The following is a 20,115-nucleotide window of genomic DNA, read 5'->3' as shown; positions in this document are numbered from 1 at the left end:
TTGCTTGTACATGATATTGATTTATATATTTGCCCAAATTATAAGATTCGTTTCTTCCGCTGCTCTTCGCTGTACAGAGTTGCGTCCCTTTGTCACGTAAGAATCCAATGCAGTTCATGTATACTCTACTGCTTGCACTTCTCACCTCACCTACCCTCTATTTTTCTTTCAGCTACAATGTCTTGGGTGTCTCAACTGGCTTGGAAGATGTGGGGTCTGTGCAGTGGCACATAGTTGGATGTCTCTTGTTTTCAGTTGTTGTAATCTTTATATGTCTCATTCGTGGAGTCAAGTCTGTTGGTAAGCAATGTGAACTGAAATATCACTGCCAACATCTGTACCAATGCCCTTTCAATATTTAATACACTGATTACGAGCCAACTATTCAACAGAACATCCACTCAGATACGGATATATCCTTTCAAATTCAGATCTCACAAGTTACAAAATGGGCACGAGTTCTTTTAGAACCAACAGGAAGCAAAGTACAATGTTCACAAGGAGTACAGTACTTCAAGTCAGAGTTCAGTCATGCTTGTCGTAAGCCACTGACGGGATCGAGTTGTCAGGCTCAATGACCAATGACTCCCACTTTGATTTAATACAAGTATCACTCAGTGAGATCAGTGGCATCCAATATGTTTGTCTATATCGCAATATCTTGGCAAGTATCTGCAGTGGTAATAGACACCTGTGGACAAACAAAAGAATGATTCCTTATTCATTATATTATTCAAAATAATCTTAGATGCATTGAAACCTTCACCAAAGCTATGAATATCTTTCCATTTGAAAGCAGAAAATTATGTATCTACCACAAGAAATATAATTTCTATTTATCTTAGCAAAACAAAAGCTTTGGCTGACTGTCTTTTGAATTCAAAATCAATTTAAACTTACCAGGATTTTTAAACATAGCATTCTTGTTATTTTAATTTTGGCTAACATTTCTTACAATCGCCAACAGCTGAAGGGATGGTATAAATCCAACTAGACTCCATGCAGGTAGCAAAGGTACTGTAAGTCCCCATGGTCCCTAGTATGGTGATCAACCTTCAGTTGTTGGCAATCTATAGCCTGGTTTTATATTGTATTGTCGTGTATAGTTATATGTTTTAGATTTGGTTACTAGTTTTAAATTTCAACCTGTGAACATATAGTTGTTTTACTGTCCTTCGTTGACAGGTTTTTATAATGTACCTTTAATATCTATTAATCTGTAACTTGATTTAGTCACGATATGGCTGAAATATTGCCAAAGTGACTTTATATACTGAAAGGCAAAAGAAATGTCGTAATATTGGAGATGACATTTAAGTATCAATGGAACATTTGAACCTATTTTTTTAAAATAATACGCCACTGAAATGCAGTACCGACTTTCATCAGAGAAGATAACCCCTCTCCATTGTCCCCCACGAAAGTTTTGCCGCTGTTGTGTCCACTTGGATACGTTCCCGGCGGTGACGTTGGGTGAATATGGGTCTCCTGGCAGGACATCGACAAAACAGGTTCCTGGCTTGGAGACGTCGCCGAATGGTATGTCACTGACTGGTCGCTGGTGGTTTCCTATGGTCACCCAAGCTGTTTCTCTGGCCCTTGCGAACAGGTCTTGCACGTGTTGATGGACGATATGACGGTCCTGGCGACGTGTTGTTACACGGGGTTGACCACTACGTGGACGGTCTTCAGTGCTGCTGGTGGCGTTGTATCGCACTCTAAGACGTTCTATCGTTCGTACGCTGCAACTGAAGTCATTAGCAATGACTCGAGCATGTTGACCTGCGTGCAGACGTCCAATAGCTGGTTGTGGTTGATCTCTCGTTAACCTAGTCATAGCTGCTGTGTTCAGAAAACAAATGAACGATTGCCATTCAAACCGGCAATTTATGCCTGAATGCATTTATGATGCACGTGCATCTCGATTTCAATGTTGTATTTGTGGGAACTTTTCTCTCTCCAAAAACCAAAAACATTTCTAACTTCAATCTCAAACAATACTTTATTGGGCAATGCAGGCTATACGACCACGATTCATGTTTCCTCAAACTTGACTTCTGGTGTATATTTAAAAAAATAGGTTCAAATACTCCATTGATACTCAAATGTCATTTCTAATATTACGACGTTTCTTTTGCCTTTCAGTATATTTTAACACACTCACTCAGTCACTGTCCTTTAAAGGGAGAAAAACTTGAAAAGTGACTAAAGCGTTTATAAAATATATCATGTTCAATAAGCTGCTTAAAGCTGTTTGAAATGTTTTCTTGCATTCTTTTGTACTATTCACTTTTGTGTAAAACCTTTTGTATAAAGGAGGTGTGTCAGAAAAACATGTACTTTGGGCTGAACGTCTGTTATACTGTAATTTAAAACTTGAATCTTGAATTAATCAAAACTCGATTCCTAATATAATTTATCTTTACTGGGATTTATCTAACAATGCCATTCACATGAGCAATGGAAAGAAATATCCCACATCAATGCATCCATATGACTACGGGGATTATGTACGATAGCCGAATGGTTAAAGCGAAAGACCCGGGTTCGATTCCCTACATGGGTGCCCATCGTGATATTGCAGGAATGTAGATAAAGTGGTGAAAAGGCATATTCACTCACTTGTTCATTGGATTATGTCTTTACTAGCTGTGTTGTGTAAATATCCGTTATCTTTAATATAGAAAACACTTGATTTACAAGCTAATAATTAAATTAAAGCTTTCTAAATCCAGATCATACAGACGCAATGAAGATCACAATATGTCCAATAACTTGATCTGTTCCTCCCTACAGGCTGTGTACGTGACTGCGCTGCTGCCGTACGTACTCCTCATCTCCATCTGCATCACGACGCTGCTGCAACCAGGTGCTCTAGATGGCGTGTATTACTTTTTCATACCAGACTTCAACAAACTACTTGATATACAGGTGTGTTTCAATTGACAAATTTCAAGTCTTTGCAATTCTATGTATTTCCTTACTACCCTCTTCTTCCAATCTTGATGAATACTGACCGAACACGCCTCACGTTCATTTATTTAGCAAATACAATAAGATATGTTACATTTGACCAATTTCTAAAATGGCATTGCGTATTCATTGATAAAAATAGTATTCAATTTCGAGTTTCTGAATTATGTAACATGCTTGTGAACATGATTCATGTCATAACTTCCGATGTTTTCCTTCTATAACATTCTGTGACTATGTTGAGAATATGCTGGGCTATTCCTGCTTCTTCTGATGCTTCCAGATAAATATCAAGTCTCTATTTAAATATATCATACATCAAGCGTGGTATATCTTTGCAGTGTGTGTATTTCCTCGGCTTCCAGTTTTGATATATACACAAGCACGTCATTACCCTCTACTGAATCTTACCCTCTACAAGTGATTAGAACAGCAGGTCAAGTTTGATAACCAGTGATATTCACAAGAATGAAGGTCAAACCTAACATCGCCACACTTTTTGCTAGAGGATATTTTAATGCAGAGTAAAATATTGCCATCATCTGTTAAATGGCGCGGTGGGCGAGCTTGCTAAGGCGTCAGGCTAGTGATCCAGCGAGGTTGAGGTGCCGGGATCGAGCCCACCTGTGACCGGGTGTAAAAACCTTGGAGTCAACTTTGTGTGCAGACTCTTTCAGTGTTGTCACAACCGCTAGTGTACAGTACACAACCCTGTGCACTTAAAAGAACCCACGATTCCGTTGGTATATGACCAGATTGTGAATACGTGCAAACACCTAGCTGCGGGTACAGCAACGTGCAGTAAAATATTGCCATCATCTGTTATATATCTACAACTGAATCATTGATTGTCATCAGCATAATTGGTCAGTTAAAAAGGACTGTGTGGTCAGATGTTAATGACAGATCAGATACATATATAACGGGATACAAACCAGTGCATTTATGACGGAAGCCAAGAAGATCAAAGCGAAATCGATCAATTCTGTGTCCAAACAGGCTTGACATTCATTATATCCTAAAAAATACTATTCATTTAAATATCAACTCCCTGTTTAAATATAGTATCGAGCAGACCTCTCCCATCTACTGATTGTTAATAGAAACAATGGAACTATCTGACGATGAATTACACTACCGCTTCATATAGGTGTGGCTGGAAGCATGTTTGCAAGTGTTCTATTCACTGGGTGTTGGCTTTGGGATGATTGGCACTGCTGCGAGCTACAACAACTTCCATGAACCATGTCTCCGGTGAGTTACAAACACATCAGTGCGGTAACATGACAAAGTATCAAACTGAAATCTCACATGATTAATTTATTAACACAACAGGGTTGGTTATTACTTTTGCGTGCATTACTAACAACCACTTAGGACATGGGCGTTTGTTCTATCACTGCAATGTCAAGGAAACCTTCTCAAAGTATGAAGGTCACCTTCCGGTGGCATTATAAGCAAAAGATGGGTATAAAACTGAACTTCGAGAATCTATATTTCTATAATCACAGAGACGGAGCAATCGTAAGACAAAGTCTCGCAATGAAACGTTATATAATTGGCTAACTCCACACCTTCCGCAAGATGAGAACAATTTAATGGTAGAAATATGTGTGTTATATTTACAGAGATAGTATCATACTGACGATTGTCTCAGAAGGAACCAGTATCTTCTGTGGCCTGGTGACCTTTGCTGCTCTCGGAGTCATGTCACAGAAAACGGGAGTTCCCATTGAAACTGTTGTCACAGGGGGTAGGTAATCTGTTTTTGTATGAGTAAAACAAACTCCAGATTTAAGAAAGAATAAAGGAAAGTATTGGGTCTTCCTATGTAACTGATAGGTAGTACTCCAAAGCTACTAGGCTCGTATGATACTTTTTGATCCTGAAAAGTGTTTTAAAGGATTCCTCCTTGCTGAATACAATGTTTCATAACTAGTTATCAGAGTCCAGTGGCGTATTGTGTTTGGGATATAGTTGAATCAGGGGGCACAGTATAAGGATACACGTTAAAACATGCAGAAGTATTTCCTCAAATGTCACTGAACATAACCTTGCAGAACGGCGGTAAATTTTAGATTTACAAAATGTTTGATTGTGCACTTACCTTGTGTTTACATGTAGATTATTTAAATAACACTATACAAAAGCGACCAAACCCGTTCTCTATCCATAATAAATCCCTGTTCAAGGCAGAGTCGATTTTATCTAATTCCAAATATTTTCTGAGCATGTGCTTATGAATCACTATGAAATAGTGATGATACTCGATGTTCGCGACAATGTGGGCATACCCTGCCCCTCCATGGGCACCCGTCATAAACAAATGCTAGGCTAGTTAATTGTTCACCTCAAAAGACATGGTAGTGTATATACAGTAGCGTATGGTACCATTAACAACGGGAAGTGCATCAGACATTATTTGGTCATTGATGCATCAAACTGTAACATGTTCTCAATAAATCTACCATAAAACCCTACTGACATCTTGAATGTTGTAACCTTGACCCAAGAACTTCTGACCAAGAGGCATGTGAGACGGGATTGCACCTCAAAGGTTGTTAAATGTACACAGTAAAGTCTGGAGGTGTTGGAATATTGACAAAGAGGAAAAATTGTCATCCCTTTGAATATTTAACCATATTTTTGACACTGAACCTTTTTGAATGGATCTAAATGTAATGCAAATAAAGTGGTCTCACTGATACATATTATCGCAAGTTCAGGTGCGTAAAATCAGTGGAAGGGAATTGGCTCTTGGATCATTAATATACCTGAAGTTTCAGTTAAACTTATTGGCAAAATTACCTACTTTCGATTAACGAAAGACCCACGAAATGGCACGACTGTGACAAACAGGCGATGATACAGTGTTAATGATAACATACTGGGTAAGGTACTCAAGGCCCGTATGTAAAATGGAACCAGTCCCATCTTGATTATAAACTAAACGTTGTTGCCCAAACGATAGATCCATATCTGGCCATACCATACATAATTATATATGATCCATATCTGCATATTACGTCTCTATTGAAGGTCCAGGATTGGGATTTGTGACCTATCCAGACGCTCTCGCACAACTTCCGGTCCCTCAGCTGTGGTCATTCATGTTCTTTCTGATGTTGTTCATGGTTGGTTTGGATTCACAGGTACAATATGTAGTGTTCAATTCGATGTTCTAATTCATCGTGATAGCTGGGAAAAAATGTGGTCCAAATGTAACATGGCAGAATATTGCTGCCCTTTTTGATTTGGGATTAGGGATTCTAGATTAGAGCAGGCTACAGCCTATTCTGGCAGTAACGAAATTGAGTGAGTGTCAGTGCCTGGGGATTAAGGATTCCAGTTTAGATCAGTGCCCTTATTCTCGAAACGTTCGTAGCACTAAGAATTCTTAACTTTAATCGTAGCCAATGTGTTAAGAATGGCTTAAGTAGTTCGTAGGTCTACGAACGTTTCGAGAATAGCTAGCCAGGTTTCCATCAGCTTTTTCTGGTAGTAACCATTTGGGCACAGCATCTTCTCTGAAGCATTAACTAGACCAATGCTTTGTATGGCTCAGATTCGATCATTTAAATGGCACATTCACATGTGGAATAGTGTGCGGCCTGGGCAGTGCTGATGTAAAACAGCACCAAACTCACAACGGATATCACAGACTTTTGTACACATATCCTGAACAAGTTCATAAACTTTTATTTCTCTCCAAAGATCTATCTCAAGCTGAGCGTGGAGTGAAAACGCACAAACAATAATGACTGATTACATGTTCAGTATATTATCTACAAGTAGCAATGCCATTTATGGAATATGTCTGAAGGTTATGTTAAACGACATTTCCAGCTAAATATATCAATATTAACAATGGCATTCAGAGTAAAATACGACTGGACGACACTGATGTTTATGAACATATTACTGGTTTGCATGGAGCTACACCGTCCACTGTTGTCCTTCCAGTTCCTGAGTACTGAAGTCATTATTACTGCCCTGATTGACCAGTATCCGCGGCAGCTGAGCAAGAAGAGGATGTTTCTAACAGGAGGATGCTGCCTGACAGTATTTCTGATTGGACTCATCTTCTGTACCCAGGTCACTATGCTTACCTGCTGAACAATTCAGTAGGTCCAAAAAGGTCATTGTTGTGGCAGTGGTACATGTATTTGAAGACGAAACGATTGTGCTAGCTGTAGACGGCTGTAATGTCAAGGGCAAAAGCAGCAGCTCTCCAGCAGCAGCAGCAGGAGTAGTAGTAGTAGTAGTAGTAGAGTAGTAGTAGTAGCAGTAGTGGTAGTAGTAGTAGTAGTAGTTGTTATTGTTGTTGCTGTTGTTGTTGTTGTGACAGTAGACGTTGGGTATTTTTTGAAGGACGATATGGACTTCCTGTTGCAGGGAGGGCCGTACATGTTTCAGCTGGTCGACTGGTATGTGTTGTCTCTCGGACCCATGGTGATAAGTACAATGGAGTGTCTTGTCGTGTCGTGGATATATGGTGCGTACATCAATTTATGTGTATCAAGTATATATGCTAACTGTTAAAATTGACTCAATGGATCAAATGGTCATGATTTAAGTTTTTGTATGTCAGCGGTCATCGCTGCTCATAATAAAAATCACTGGATTGTCTGGTCCAGAATGGACTTACAGGTCACCATACGAAAATGTCTTTCACCCGTGGTTTTCTATTCCTTTCATTTGGATACAACAGTTCCTTAAAAATATTTACTAAACCACTCATTTCATACAGAGAATAAAGGTTTTAGATGTAAAAGATCTCGCAAAGTTGATGGAATCCTGAAACGCGTTCTCTGTAGCTTTTATTCGTTGAGCAAGTTTGTTTTTTTTTCCCTTGCTACAAGTATGTCTTCTAGACATATGTTCAAGACAGAGACGTATTCAAACTGAAGATAAAATGTCCTGATCGTAGATCACTATATATTTATTACTCACACATTACTAAGGATCACAAGAAACTTTACTTCAACGTAGATTTAGAATTTGAAATTGTATCCATTTAAACTGGATAAATAATGATATGGTAACATTTCTTTAGGAAAACAGCCACTTTAAGCTAACCGTATGCACTTGATACATGAGTAACCATAAAATGGTTTTCATGGCACCAACCAATCATTTTGCAAATCACGTCACGGGTCATTGACAAGTACACAACACCTTTCAATAGCAGGTATGGGATCCACAAGATGCAGTGACATACTGAAAACTTGGATCCATTACAATAGGCTTAGATATATATACCACATTTGACCCCACACCATAGTTTTTCTGTTGAATCAATATTTGATACTTAGCAAAGTGTGAATAGTATAGTTCGTCACTGTATCTTTAAACTTCAAAATTTATTTACAAGAAAAAGGACATTGTAAACATATTACTTGGATTGTATCCATGGGGTAGAGAGCAAACCGGTAGTAGCATAGTCATAATGTTAATAGAGTATAATATCAATACAATTGCACAAAATAATATGTTATGAACACACATGAACTTACAATGTGAACATATGTGTAAACATATGTGTAAACATATGTTCTGTCAGGTATAAGACGAATCAGTAAAGACGTTGAGATGATGATTGGCAAGCCACTGCCGATGCCCGTAAAGATCCTCTGGGCTCTGGTAACGCCGACAATCTTGATAGTAAGTACAATGCAGTTGCACGGTACAATGATGGCATTGACGTCTCAAATAGACATGTGATACATACTTGCTTACAAAGTATGTGAAAGAAGTTCATCAATATTATGATAGCATATGACTCGTCTGAGCAGCTTTCCAACCACCGCCAGCTCGTTGTATGAATATTGTATATACAGTCTGTTATTAAGTGCTCTTGGATCTGTTCCATGGTCCCTAGTGTGGTGATCTACCTCCAGTTGTTGGCAATCTATAGCCTGGTTTTATATTGTACTGTCGTGTATAGTTAAATGTTTTAGATTTGGTTACTTGTTTTAAATTTCACCCTGTGATAATCTAGTTGTTTTACTGTCCTTCGTTGACAGGTTTTTATAATAATTAATATATATTAATCTATAACTTGATTTAGTCACGATATGGCTGAAATATTGCCAAAGTGACTTTAAATGTTAACTCACTCACACACTCACTCTTGGACCTGTTGCCATTACAGGCTTCTTCATGATGTTGTTAAAATACAAAACATTCCCAAACTCAATCACCATAAATCACGATTTAGAGTATATCCGTTGTGTGCGTTTATCAGATTATATACTAATCATATGAAAAGAAAATCATATGGGGACTTGACTAAAAGGTGAACTTATTCTGCCCCAACGGGAACAAGTTTAAAGTTAATTTTGTTTCAGAACATCGCATTAACAACACGACTTTAAGATTAAACTTTATCTCAATAAACACGTGTCTGAAAATATACAGGCGCCAAATACACACTAATTATACTTGTTACCCTTTTCAAAGTCTGCTTGTGATATCATTGTTTCATATCCAGATCACTTTCATCTTGACACTTCTCCGCTACCAACCACCAACCTACGGCAAGTACAAGTTTCCTAGCTATGCTTCTACAATCGGCTGGATTATTGCAGTGCTGCCCCTACTACCGATACCAGTCTACATGGTCATGGCTGTCAGGAAGCACATGGCGACCAATTCCCTGAAGAAGGTAGCACACACTTGTTCTTAAACTGTATCGACTATTAAATAAAGATATTAACATCAACCCTGCATCGCAATGTTAACAAGAAATGTAGACTACGCTATAGGCTCAACTGAACTGTCCTACTCCTAGTCAGTGGATGTCCTGCGCTGGTCCCCGTGGTTGTTTTTGGAGTAAACATATCGTTAGGTTCAAGTTTTAAGAAACATTCTCTGATCATTATGTTTTTCAGATATTTATTAACTTCTTTGAGTGGCTTTTTAGAAGCTGGGGAGTACAATATAGACAACATTTATGGATAGCAACTTGTTTATTTCGTGAGTGCAACGTTTCGATACAGATTCTTGTACCGCTGTCAAGGAGGAATGTATTGTATTTAAGTTGGCTTTTATTAATATGTAGTCTCGATATTGCTGAAATACTGCCGATGTGGAATTTTAACCCACTCTCTCATTCATTCACCAACTAACTCCTGTTTTGGTCCAAACAGTATTTAAAGCGACACGACGGCCTATTTCGCCGTGCTTGTTGATTGGCAAATGTCCACAGTAAGACCAAGAATATGAAGAGTGCTGAATGGAAATTGATTACTATAACTTTGTGGCCCATGCAGGAAGCAAATGTACTGTAAGTCCCTATGGTCCCTTGTATGGTGATCTACCTTCAGTTGTTGGCATTCTATAGCCTGTTTTTATATTTTACTGTAATCTATAGTAAAACTGTTTTAGTTTGTATTACTAGTTTTAGATTCATATCTGTGATATTCTAGTTATTTTACAGTCCTTTGTTGACATGTTTTAATAATTTACCATTAAATAGGATGTATAACAATTAATTGTTCTCGCCCCGATATGGCTGAAATATTGCCGATGAGACGATAAATGTTTTAACTAACTCACTCACTATAACTTTGTTCTGAATAGACCCTTACACAGCATCAGTCGTATCCAGGGTCATCCAAGCCGGATCTTGTCCTTTATGATATGGCCAATAAAACAGAGTGCTATACATATACATGATATTGTTGAGCTCTCAGTTGTATGAACTATTAGCACAGTTGCGAAAGTGTGGATAGGGCGACGATCTGATAGTATGGGGCGCTTTACCCTAGACCCCAAAACTGATGAGTTGATTCCCGATTGAGCTCGATTTCTGTGATGACAGTTGTCAGTGTTGTGTGTTCTCTTTTAAAAATGTACTAACTGCAAAGACCCTTTGACGTCACACCAAGTCATCCAATCCTTGGGCTGTCCTTTAGGTCATTAGTTTGCTACTGCTTCCGTACCACTCTGCTTTTAACCAACTGGTGTACAGCTGTACAATGCTTTAAAATATTTATAATGGATACGTTGAACAGCAGGGTAACGGAAACGTCAATATATGTTTCCAGTTTGCAAACTTAGTACAGATGAAAAATCAAACCGACAAGCCAATTTACATATATGAACTAATGAAACGATATATGTGATAGGAATTCGCTTTCGTTGACAGAGTGTACGTCTTGCCTTGAGACCTGATGATGAATGGCGACCTGCGAACTCCAGAAGCCGGCAGGATTCCATTGATGAGTCCACAACATAACAACCACCTCTCAAGACTACGCTCACGGTGCTGTTCAAACAAAAACATGGAACCTTAACGTTTCAAGCCGTCTTTATTATTGACTAAGTGCACTAACAGTCCATCGCGACAATGTTAATATACTATAATTGCCACCTCTCAAAAAACGGCCAATCATTCCCATATTACCATTTGCTGATACACAGAAAATGAAGAGGCATTTTCTGTTGGTTGCGTTTATACATGTATGTTCTGCGTATACGCTTTCCTTTGTTGTAGCTATACAGAGTTATACAAAATATATGAGTGAGTGAGTTAAACAACGCCTTGACGCAGGTCTCAGACGTTAATGCTCGTGAAACCACGGGCACGATCAAGCTTCTGAGAGACCTGGTATCTGAATGGTCATTGGTTTATGGCATACCCAAGGGACGCAACTCTGCACTGTTAATTGCGGAGCCTGAGTCACAAATGCCCCAACAGATGGTATGAAGTGATCTACAAAGGCAGCGAGGAGCAGTTTCTTAAATAGCCTAGGGGTTGTCATGTCATCTCTTTTCACCGCGTTTTCCCGCTCGCTTTACTAGGTTCTGGGAGGAGCGTTGTTGAATTCTGTGATTCGTAGAACAGAAGAAATGAAGATTTAATCGAATTTTGTATTGTCGAATTTGCAACTGAAAAGGCAGCTTGCTGTTTAGAATACAAATTTGAGCCTTGTTCAACGTTTAAAACCAAGTAAGGGGCAATGTGACCCTGAAGAGATTATTTTACTGTTGGATAGAGAAAAGTGTCATCTAGACGACACTCAAAATAGCCCTTCAATTCGATTTATGACTTGTTTTGCCATAACACACACACACACACTGTAATCTGTGTTGCTTAACGCTGCGCACAACAATATTCCAGCTATGGTCTGTAAATAGTCAAGTCTGGACCAGAGAATCCAGTGATCAATAACATGAGCATCTGCGCAATTGAAATATCATGACATGAGAGTTCTGTAAACATTAACTTCTGAGTTGATATGGCCGTCAGATCATGATAATGGTCACATGATAACAACCTCGTATTGTCAAATCAAGATGAAGTATATTCCCCAATCATGACTGAATTTTATATACATGTACTGTATTTGTATTAAAAAGTGAGTGAAGCACGGGCCTTTCTTGACGTGCGTAAATCCCAGATCAGTTTACAAGTTCTCTGAACAAACTGCATTATTTAGTAACGTCTAACTTTGGAACGTTTGTGTTTTGTTACATTTATTCAGTTCTTCAAAAATCTTTATTTGTAACGAATAAAAAGTCATATTCGATTTGGCCCATTTCATAGTTTTCATCAGCGATCGACCATTTGATATTTCGAGCCTAAATATTTATTTATGAAAAACACCTTGCAACAATGTTAGTCAGCAATCGTGCCTTATTCCACAGTCTGGAAGCATTAGCATGTTTTAAAGCATTTCTATGATTATTTATTATTTTGATCAAATCCCTCGGAATAAATAAATGGTTGATCTATTGTGGTTAACAGATGATTGCAGAAGAAAACTCATTGTGAAAAAAACCCATTCAAGTCAATATGAACGGCCATTACGACAAGCCTATGGATCATCTCTGCATATAAAATTAAGTTCATTCAGAAGATCGCAGAAGAATCTCCGTTCGTCATCAAACTTACAAAGACAAAGAATGTACTGACAAATATAATTATATTGCTTTGTTACATGGTGGGTAGTGTGAGGTCTTCAGCAATACAGCACAATACATTGCTTTGGTGATGCTCAGCCCAACGTATAAAGATTAATGGAGACGTCTATAGTGTAGCGTTTATATGCTTACTATATGCTACAAACAGAATAAAGGTTAAGAAAAACATCCATACACGAAAAATGTAAAGGAGAACTTAAACATCTTGCCTCACTTTAAAAAAATGAAACGTTTCGAGTGATGCATAGGGCCTCTTATCACACGGTAGTACTGTAAAGTTTGTTATAAAACTAGACTTCCATGTAAGAGGCCAATTATATCCGTGGAAAGTGTGCATCTAGGAAATGCGTGCATATGTTGAAATTACCATACGTTTTAATATGCAATATACTTATTTGGTTTGGACGAAATGTCTTTCCTTGTCAATACCAGGGATGATGCATGTATAGGGAAAGGACATTGATCACCAACACTATTACAAGTTATGGCCTGAGTTGGAACGAAAGGGAAAGGGAAACAGTCATCTTTCAACCTTCAGACCTGAAATCAGCGCATTAAACACTAATAGTCCTTCAGACTGTCACACGTGTCACTCAGTATCGAGTATACCTACCAGGCACATCAATACACGCCCTAACACGAAAGCACCTTACCCAATATGTTATCATTAACACTGTATCATCGCCTGTATGTCACAGCCGTGCCATTTCGTGGGTCTATTGTTAATCGAAAGTAGGTAATTTTGACAATAAGTTTAACTGAAACTTCAGGTATATAAATGATCTGTTATCAGCCAATAGCAAGAAAAGAGCCAATTCCCTTCCACTGATTAACCCACCTGAACTTGCAATAATATGTATCAGTGAGACCACTTTATTTGCATTACATTTAGATCCATTCAAAAAGGTTCAGTGTCAAAAATATGGTTAAATATTCAGAGGGATGACAAATTTTCCTTTTTGTCAATATTCCAACACCTCCAGCCTTTACTGTGTACATTTAACAACCTTTGAGGTGCAATCCCGTCTCACGTGCCTCTTGGTCAGAAGTTCTTGGGTCAAGGTTACAACATTCAAGATGTCAGGAAGTGTTTTATGGTAGATTTATTGAGAACATTTTACAGTTTGATGCATCAATGACCAAATAATGTCTGATGCACTTCCCGTTGTTAATGGTACCATACGCTACTGTATATACACTACCATGCTTTTTCAGGTAAACAATTAACTAACCTAGCATTTGTTTATGACGGGTGCCCATGGAGGGGCAGGATATGCCCACATTGTCGCGAACATCGAGTATCATCACTATTTCATAGTGATTCATAAGCTAAAAGCGCCTTGAGCAGGGATTTATTATGGATAGGGAACGGGTTTGGTCGCTTTTGTATATTGTTATTTAAATAATCTACATGTAAACACAAGGTAAGTGCACAATCAAACATTTTGTAAATCTAAAATTTACCGCCGTTCTGGAAGGTTATGTTTAGTGACATTTGAGGAAATACTTCTGCATGTTTTAACGTGTATCCTTATACTGTGCCCCCTGATGCAACTGTCCCAAACACAATACACCACTGGACTCTGATAACTAGTTATGAAACATTGTATTCAGCAAGGAGGAATCCTTTAAAACACTTTTCAGGATCAAAAAGTATCATACGAGCCTTGTAGCTTTGGAGTACTACCTATCAGTTACATAGGAAGACCCAACACTTTCCTTTATTCTTTCTTAAAACTGGAGTTTGTTTTTATCATATAAAAACAGATTACCTACCCCCTGAGACAACAGTTTCAATGGGAACTCCCGTTTTCTGTGACATGATTCCGAGAGCAGCAAAGGTCACCAGGCCACAGATGATACTGGTTCCTTCTGAGACAATCGTCAGTATGATACTATCTCTGTAAACATAACACACACATTTCAACTGTTAAATTGTTCTAATCTTGCGGAAGGTATGGGACTAGCCAATTATGTAACGTTTCATTGCGAGGCTTTGTCTTACATAATGAATGTCAAGCCTGTTTGGACACAGAATTGATCGATTTTGCTTTGATCTTATTGGCTTCCGTCACAAATGCACTGGTTTGTATCCCGTTATATATGTATCTGATCTGTCATTAACATCTGACCACACAGTCCTTTTTATCTGACCAATTATGCTGATGACAATCAATGATATCATTTGTAGATATATAACAGATGATGGCAATATGTTACTCTCCATTAAAATCTCCTCTAGCAAAAAGTGTGGCGATGTTAGGTTTGACCTTCATTCTTGTGAATATCACTGGTTATCAAACTTGACCTGCTGTTGTAATCACTTGTGGAGGGTTTAGATTCAGTAGAGGGTAATGACGTGCTTGTGTATATATCAACACTGCAAAGATATACCACGCTTGATGTATGATATATTTAAACAGAGAGTTGATATTTATCTGGAGGCATCCGAAGAAGCAGGAATAGCCCAGCATATTCTCAACATAGTCACAGAATGTTATAGAAGGAAAACATCAGAAGTTATGACATGAATCATGTTCACAAGCATGTTACATAATTCAGAAACTCGAAATTGAATACTATTTTCATCAATGAATACGCAATGCCATTTTAGAAATTGGTCAAATGTAACATATTTTATTGTATTTGCTAAATAAATGAACGTGAGGCGTGTTCGGTCAGTATTCATCAAGATTGGAAGAAGAGGGTAGTAAGGAAATACATAGAATTGCAAAGACTTGAATTCTGTCAATTGAAACACACCTGTATATCAAGTAGTTTGTAGAGTCTGGTATGAAAAAGTAATACACGCCATCTAGAGCACCTGGTTGCAACAGCGTCGTGATGCAGATGGAGATGAGGAGGACGTACGGCAGCAGCGCAGTCACGTACACAGCCTGCAGGGAGGGACAGATCAAGTTATTGGACATGCTGTGACCTTCATGGCGTCTATATGATCTGGATTTAGAAAGCTTTAATATAATTATTAGCTTGTAAATCAAGTGTTTTCTATATTAAAGATAACGGATATTTACACAACACAGATAGTAAAGACATAATCCAATGAACAAGTGAGTGAATATGCCTTTTCACCACCTTATTTACATTCCTGCAATATCACGATGGGCACCCATGTAGGGAATCGAACCCGGGTCTTTCGCTTTAACCATTCGGCTATCGTACATAATCCCCGTAGTCATATGGATGCATTGAAGTGGGATATTTCTTTCAATTGTTCATGTGAATGACTTTGTTAGATAAATCCCAGTAAAGATAAATTATATTAGGAATCGAGTTTTGATTAATTCAAGATTCAAGTTTTAAATTACAGTATAACAGACATCCAGCCCAAAGTACATGTTTTTCTGACACACCTCCTTTTTATACAAAAGGTTTTACACAAAAGTGAATAGTGCAAAAGAATGCAAGAAAACATTTCAAACAGCTTTAAGCAGCTTATGGAACATGATATATTTTATAAACGCTTTAGTCACTTTTAAAGGTTTTCTCCCTTTAAAAGACAGTGACTGAGTGAGTGTGTTAAAATTTAAAGTCACTTTGGCAATATTTCAGCCATATCGTGACTAAGTCAAGTTACAGATTAATAGATATTAAAGGTACATTATAAAAACCTGTCAACGAAGGACACTAAAACATCTAGATTATCACAGGTTGAAATTTAAAACTAGTAACCAAATCTAAAACATTTAACTATACACGCCAGTACAATATAAAACCAGGCTATAGATTGCCACCAACTGAAGGTACATCACCATACTAGGGACCATGGGGACTTACAGTACCTTTGCTACCTGCATGGAGCCTAGTTGCATTTACACCATCCCTTCAGCTGTTGGCGATTGTAAGAACTGTTAGCCAAAATTAAAATAACAAGAATGCTATGTTTAAAAATCCTGGTAAATTGATTTTGAATTTAAAAGACAGTCAGCCAGAGCTTTTGCTTTGCTTGGATAAATAGAAATTATATTTCTTGTGGCAGAAACATAATTTTCAGCTTTCAAATGGAAAGATATTCATAGCTTTGGTGAAGGTTTCAATGCATCTAAGATTATTTTGAATAATATTATGAATATGGAATCATTCTTTTGTTTGTCCACAGGTCTTTATTACCACAGCAGATACCTGCCAAGTTCGGGACCACTGATCTCACTGAGTGATACTGGTATTAAATCAAAGTGGGAGTCATTAGTCAAAGAGTTATGTATTACAACATGCATCAGTGACTGTTGTGTAGTAGTAGATGTAGTAGTACTAGCAGAAGCAGCATCAACCGTAGCAGTAGTAGTTTTGTCAGAGGTTAGTAGTAGCAGCAGCAGTACTAGTAGAAGTAGTAGTAGTAGAGAGAGTTACTGTATTGGCATCTGTGGCAATGGTAGTGGTATTTTGAGTGGAAACCGTCGTACAAGTTGAAGATGTAATAGCAGTAATGTCAAAGGAGCAGCAGTAGAAGTTATTGCTGTGCCGGTAGACATAAGAGCAAGGAAGAGGCGGCAGCGACGAGAGTGGCAGTACTAAACGTAAAAGTGAGTAAAATTTGTTAACCATAATAGTATATATTGCCTGAAGGACGATATGGACTTGCTGACTTCCTGTTGCAGGGAGGGCCGTACATGTTTCAGCTGGTCGACTGGTATGTATTGTCTCTCGGGCCCATGGCGATAAGTACACTGGAGTGTATTGTCGTTTCGTGGATATATGGTGCGTACATTTATTTATTGATATCAAGTGTGTATGCTTACTCTTAAAATTCACTCAATCCATCATGTGCTCATGATTAATTGTTTGTGAATTGGTGGTCGCCGTTGCTCACAATATCAGTCACCGGATTGTCTGGTCCAGAATGGACTTACAGGTCACCATCAGAAAACTTTCTTTCCTCCAAGATTTTCTATTCACTTCATTTGCATACAACAGTTCCTTATAAACATTTACCAAAAAACTCATTTCTTGTCAATGAACAAGTTGAATTTTGTCCCTATATATTGTGTTGGAAGTGAAAGATCCGCAAGGGTCGATGGAATCCCGAAACTCGTTCTTTGTAGTTTACATAATGATATTAAATGTGCATTTGTACCACGCATTGTTAAACACACAAGGATATACATAGTTAGTTGTAATGAGAGGAAAACAGGTGGGTCTTCAGCAAGCGTTTAATTTGGGTAAAGTCAACTGCCGATTTTATGGGCAAATGGATTTTATGGCCATAGTTATTATTCAGTTTTTTTCAGCTGCTAGACGTATGTCTTCAAGACACATGTTCAAGGTACAGACGTATTCAAACGTATTCAAAGTTAAACTTTCTTTATCATGGATGACAATATATAGTTTGTCACTGTATATTTTAACTTCAAAATGTATTTACTTTGTACAAATAGATTACTTGCTTTTTATTCATGGGGTAGAGAGCCAGTCGTAACATTGTCAGAAAGTAGGTACAGTACACATATTAATACAATTTCAGTTATGAACGCTACCTTACAATGTTTGTCAGTGTGACCATATGTTCTGTCAGGTATAACACGAATTAGTAAAGACGTTGAGATGATGATTGGCAAGCCACTGCTGATGCCTGTAAAGATCCTCTGGGCTCTGGTAACGCCGACAATATTGATAGTAAGTACAATGCAGCTGCACGATACAATGATGGCATTGAAGTCTCACATAGACATATGATACCTTGTATATGTGTTTAAAATATGTGTGGGGTGAGGGGTTTGCCTAGTGGTTAAAGCGTTCGCTCGTCACGCCGAAGACCCGGGTTCGATTCCCCACATGGGCACAATGTGTGAAGCCTATTTCAGGCGTCCGCCGCCGTGATAGTGCAGGAATGTTGCTAAACGCGGCGTAAAACCTCACTTCCTCAGTCACTCACCAAAAGGTGAGCGTATCCTACACCGACGAGGACAATTATTAAAGTGGTATTTTGTTTAAGAACATCGCAAAAGACCGAAAAATAAATACGTCTCCTGAAATGTATCGGCGCCAAATACACACTTATTATACATGTTACCCTCACGACACTTTGTTTTAAATCCAGATCACTTTCATCTTGACACTTCTCCGCTACCAGCCACCAACCTACGGCACGTACGTGTATCCTAGCTACGCCTCTACAATCGGCTGCTTCATTGCAGTGCTGCCCCTTCTACCGATACCCCTCTACATGGTCCTGACTGTCAGGAAGCACATGGCGACCAATTTCTTGAAGAAGATGATACATTGTTTTTCTTCCGTCTTAAAGAATTCTGGTGACATTTCAGATTATGTTATCCATTACACTGCTTTTCACGTTTGAATTTGAAGGTCTTTGATTTGGTAGCAGGGAAGTAGAATTTAGACAGAAATATTGTAGAATGTCCTGTTCGGCACTGGCCTTGAAGTATGTGTGGATGAAACATTTGTTGCTTATAAATTGCTTTTATTGACAGAGTGTACGTCTTGCCTTAATGCCTGATGATGAATGGCGACCTGCGAACTACAGAAGCAGCAAGGTTACAGGATGAATCGGCAAGATAACAACCAACTAGCAGGACTATCTTCGTTTTGCTGTTCAAACAATAAAGCCTAACGCTGGTGTTTCAACCTGGTTTTTATTGTACTCAGATCCAACTTTCCAACAAGGATAATACACACTTTAATGCAACATTTCACAAGAAACCCCTTCACACTTATCAGAAAAAATTGCATTAAACTATGGTAGTACATAGTAGAATAGAAGTATAAAATATAATAGCAGTGGTAAAAACAGTGAAGTCGGTGACATGATATTTACCTAGCAGCAACAAAGGTCCAGTCGAAACCTATAATTCATTTTTTAAAGAATTTATCAAACTAAGACTTTGACATGTTTAACCTCCAAATAGTGTTGCAAAATTGTTGATAATATGTCGCTTAAACAACCAAAACAAGTAATGGCATGGACGTAGTACCTTATACCAATTCATGGAAGTTGAGTTTTCAGTTAAAGTTAAATGTTTACTGCACTTGCAGCATGCCAACATGTATCGGTATAAAAGGAATAGCGCACCATTCAATCACCTGAATAAAGAAGTTGTTCATCCATAAAGTGTATCCTTTTCTGACTCTCCAACTTCTAAAAATGCCACTTAAAGAAGTTATGATACATGAAGGAGCAACACCACGTCACTGGTTTCGGCAGCATGCAACAGATACATACTTTTAGCAAATGAT

General features: G+C 38.2%; 1 protein-coding gene and 1 long non-coding RNA gene across 2 annotated transcripts; both read left to right on the top strand.

The window, feature by feature from the left end:
• The first annotated feature begins 4,680 nt into the window (after nt 1-4,680).
• Nucleotides 4,681-8,697, top strand: LOC124257002 (sodium-dependent proline transporter-like). Its single transcript, XM_046690968.1, has 5 exons — nt 4,681-4,726; nt 6,013-6,125; nt 6,937-7,068; nt 7,369-7,468; nt 8,537-8,697. Exons 1-5 carry the CDS (start codon nt 4,681-4,683, stop codon nt 8,695-8,697), a joined length of 552 nt encoding a protein of 183 aa, XP_046546924.1.
• A 778-nt stretch (nt 8,698-9,475) lies between these two features.
• On the top strand, nt 9,476-11,177 carry LOC124256996. The gene is made up of 2 exons (XR_006893156.1): nt 9,476-9,640; nt 11,126-11,177. It is a non-coding gene; the product is annotated as an uncharacterized LOC124256996 (long non-coding RNA).
• The last annotated feature ends 8,938 nt before the right edge of the window (nt 11,178-20,115 follow it).

The sequence above is a fragment of the Haliotis rubra genome, unplaced genomic scaffold (assembly GCF_003918875.1).
Source record: "Haliotis rubra isolate DU_JTF1 unplaced genomic scaffold, ASM391887v1 Scf1168, whole genome shotgun sequence".
NCBI classification, from domain to species: Eukaryota; Metazoa; Mollusca; class Gastropoda; order Lepetellida; family Haliotidae; genus Haliotis; species Haliotis rubra.
This window is presented reverse-complemented; position numbering and strand designations above follow the sequence as displayed.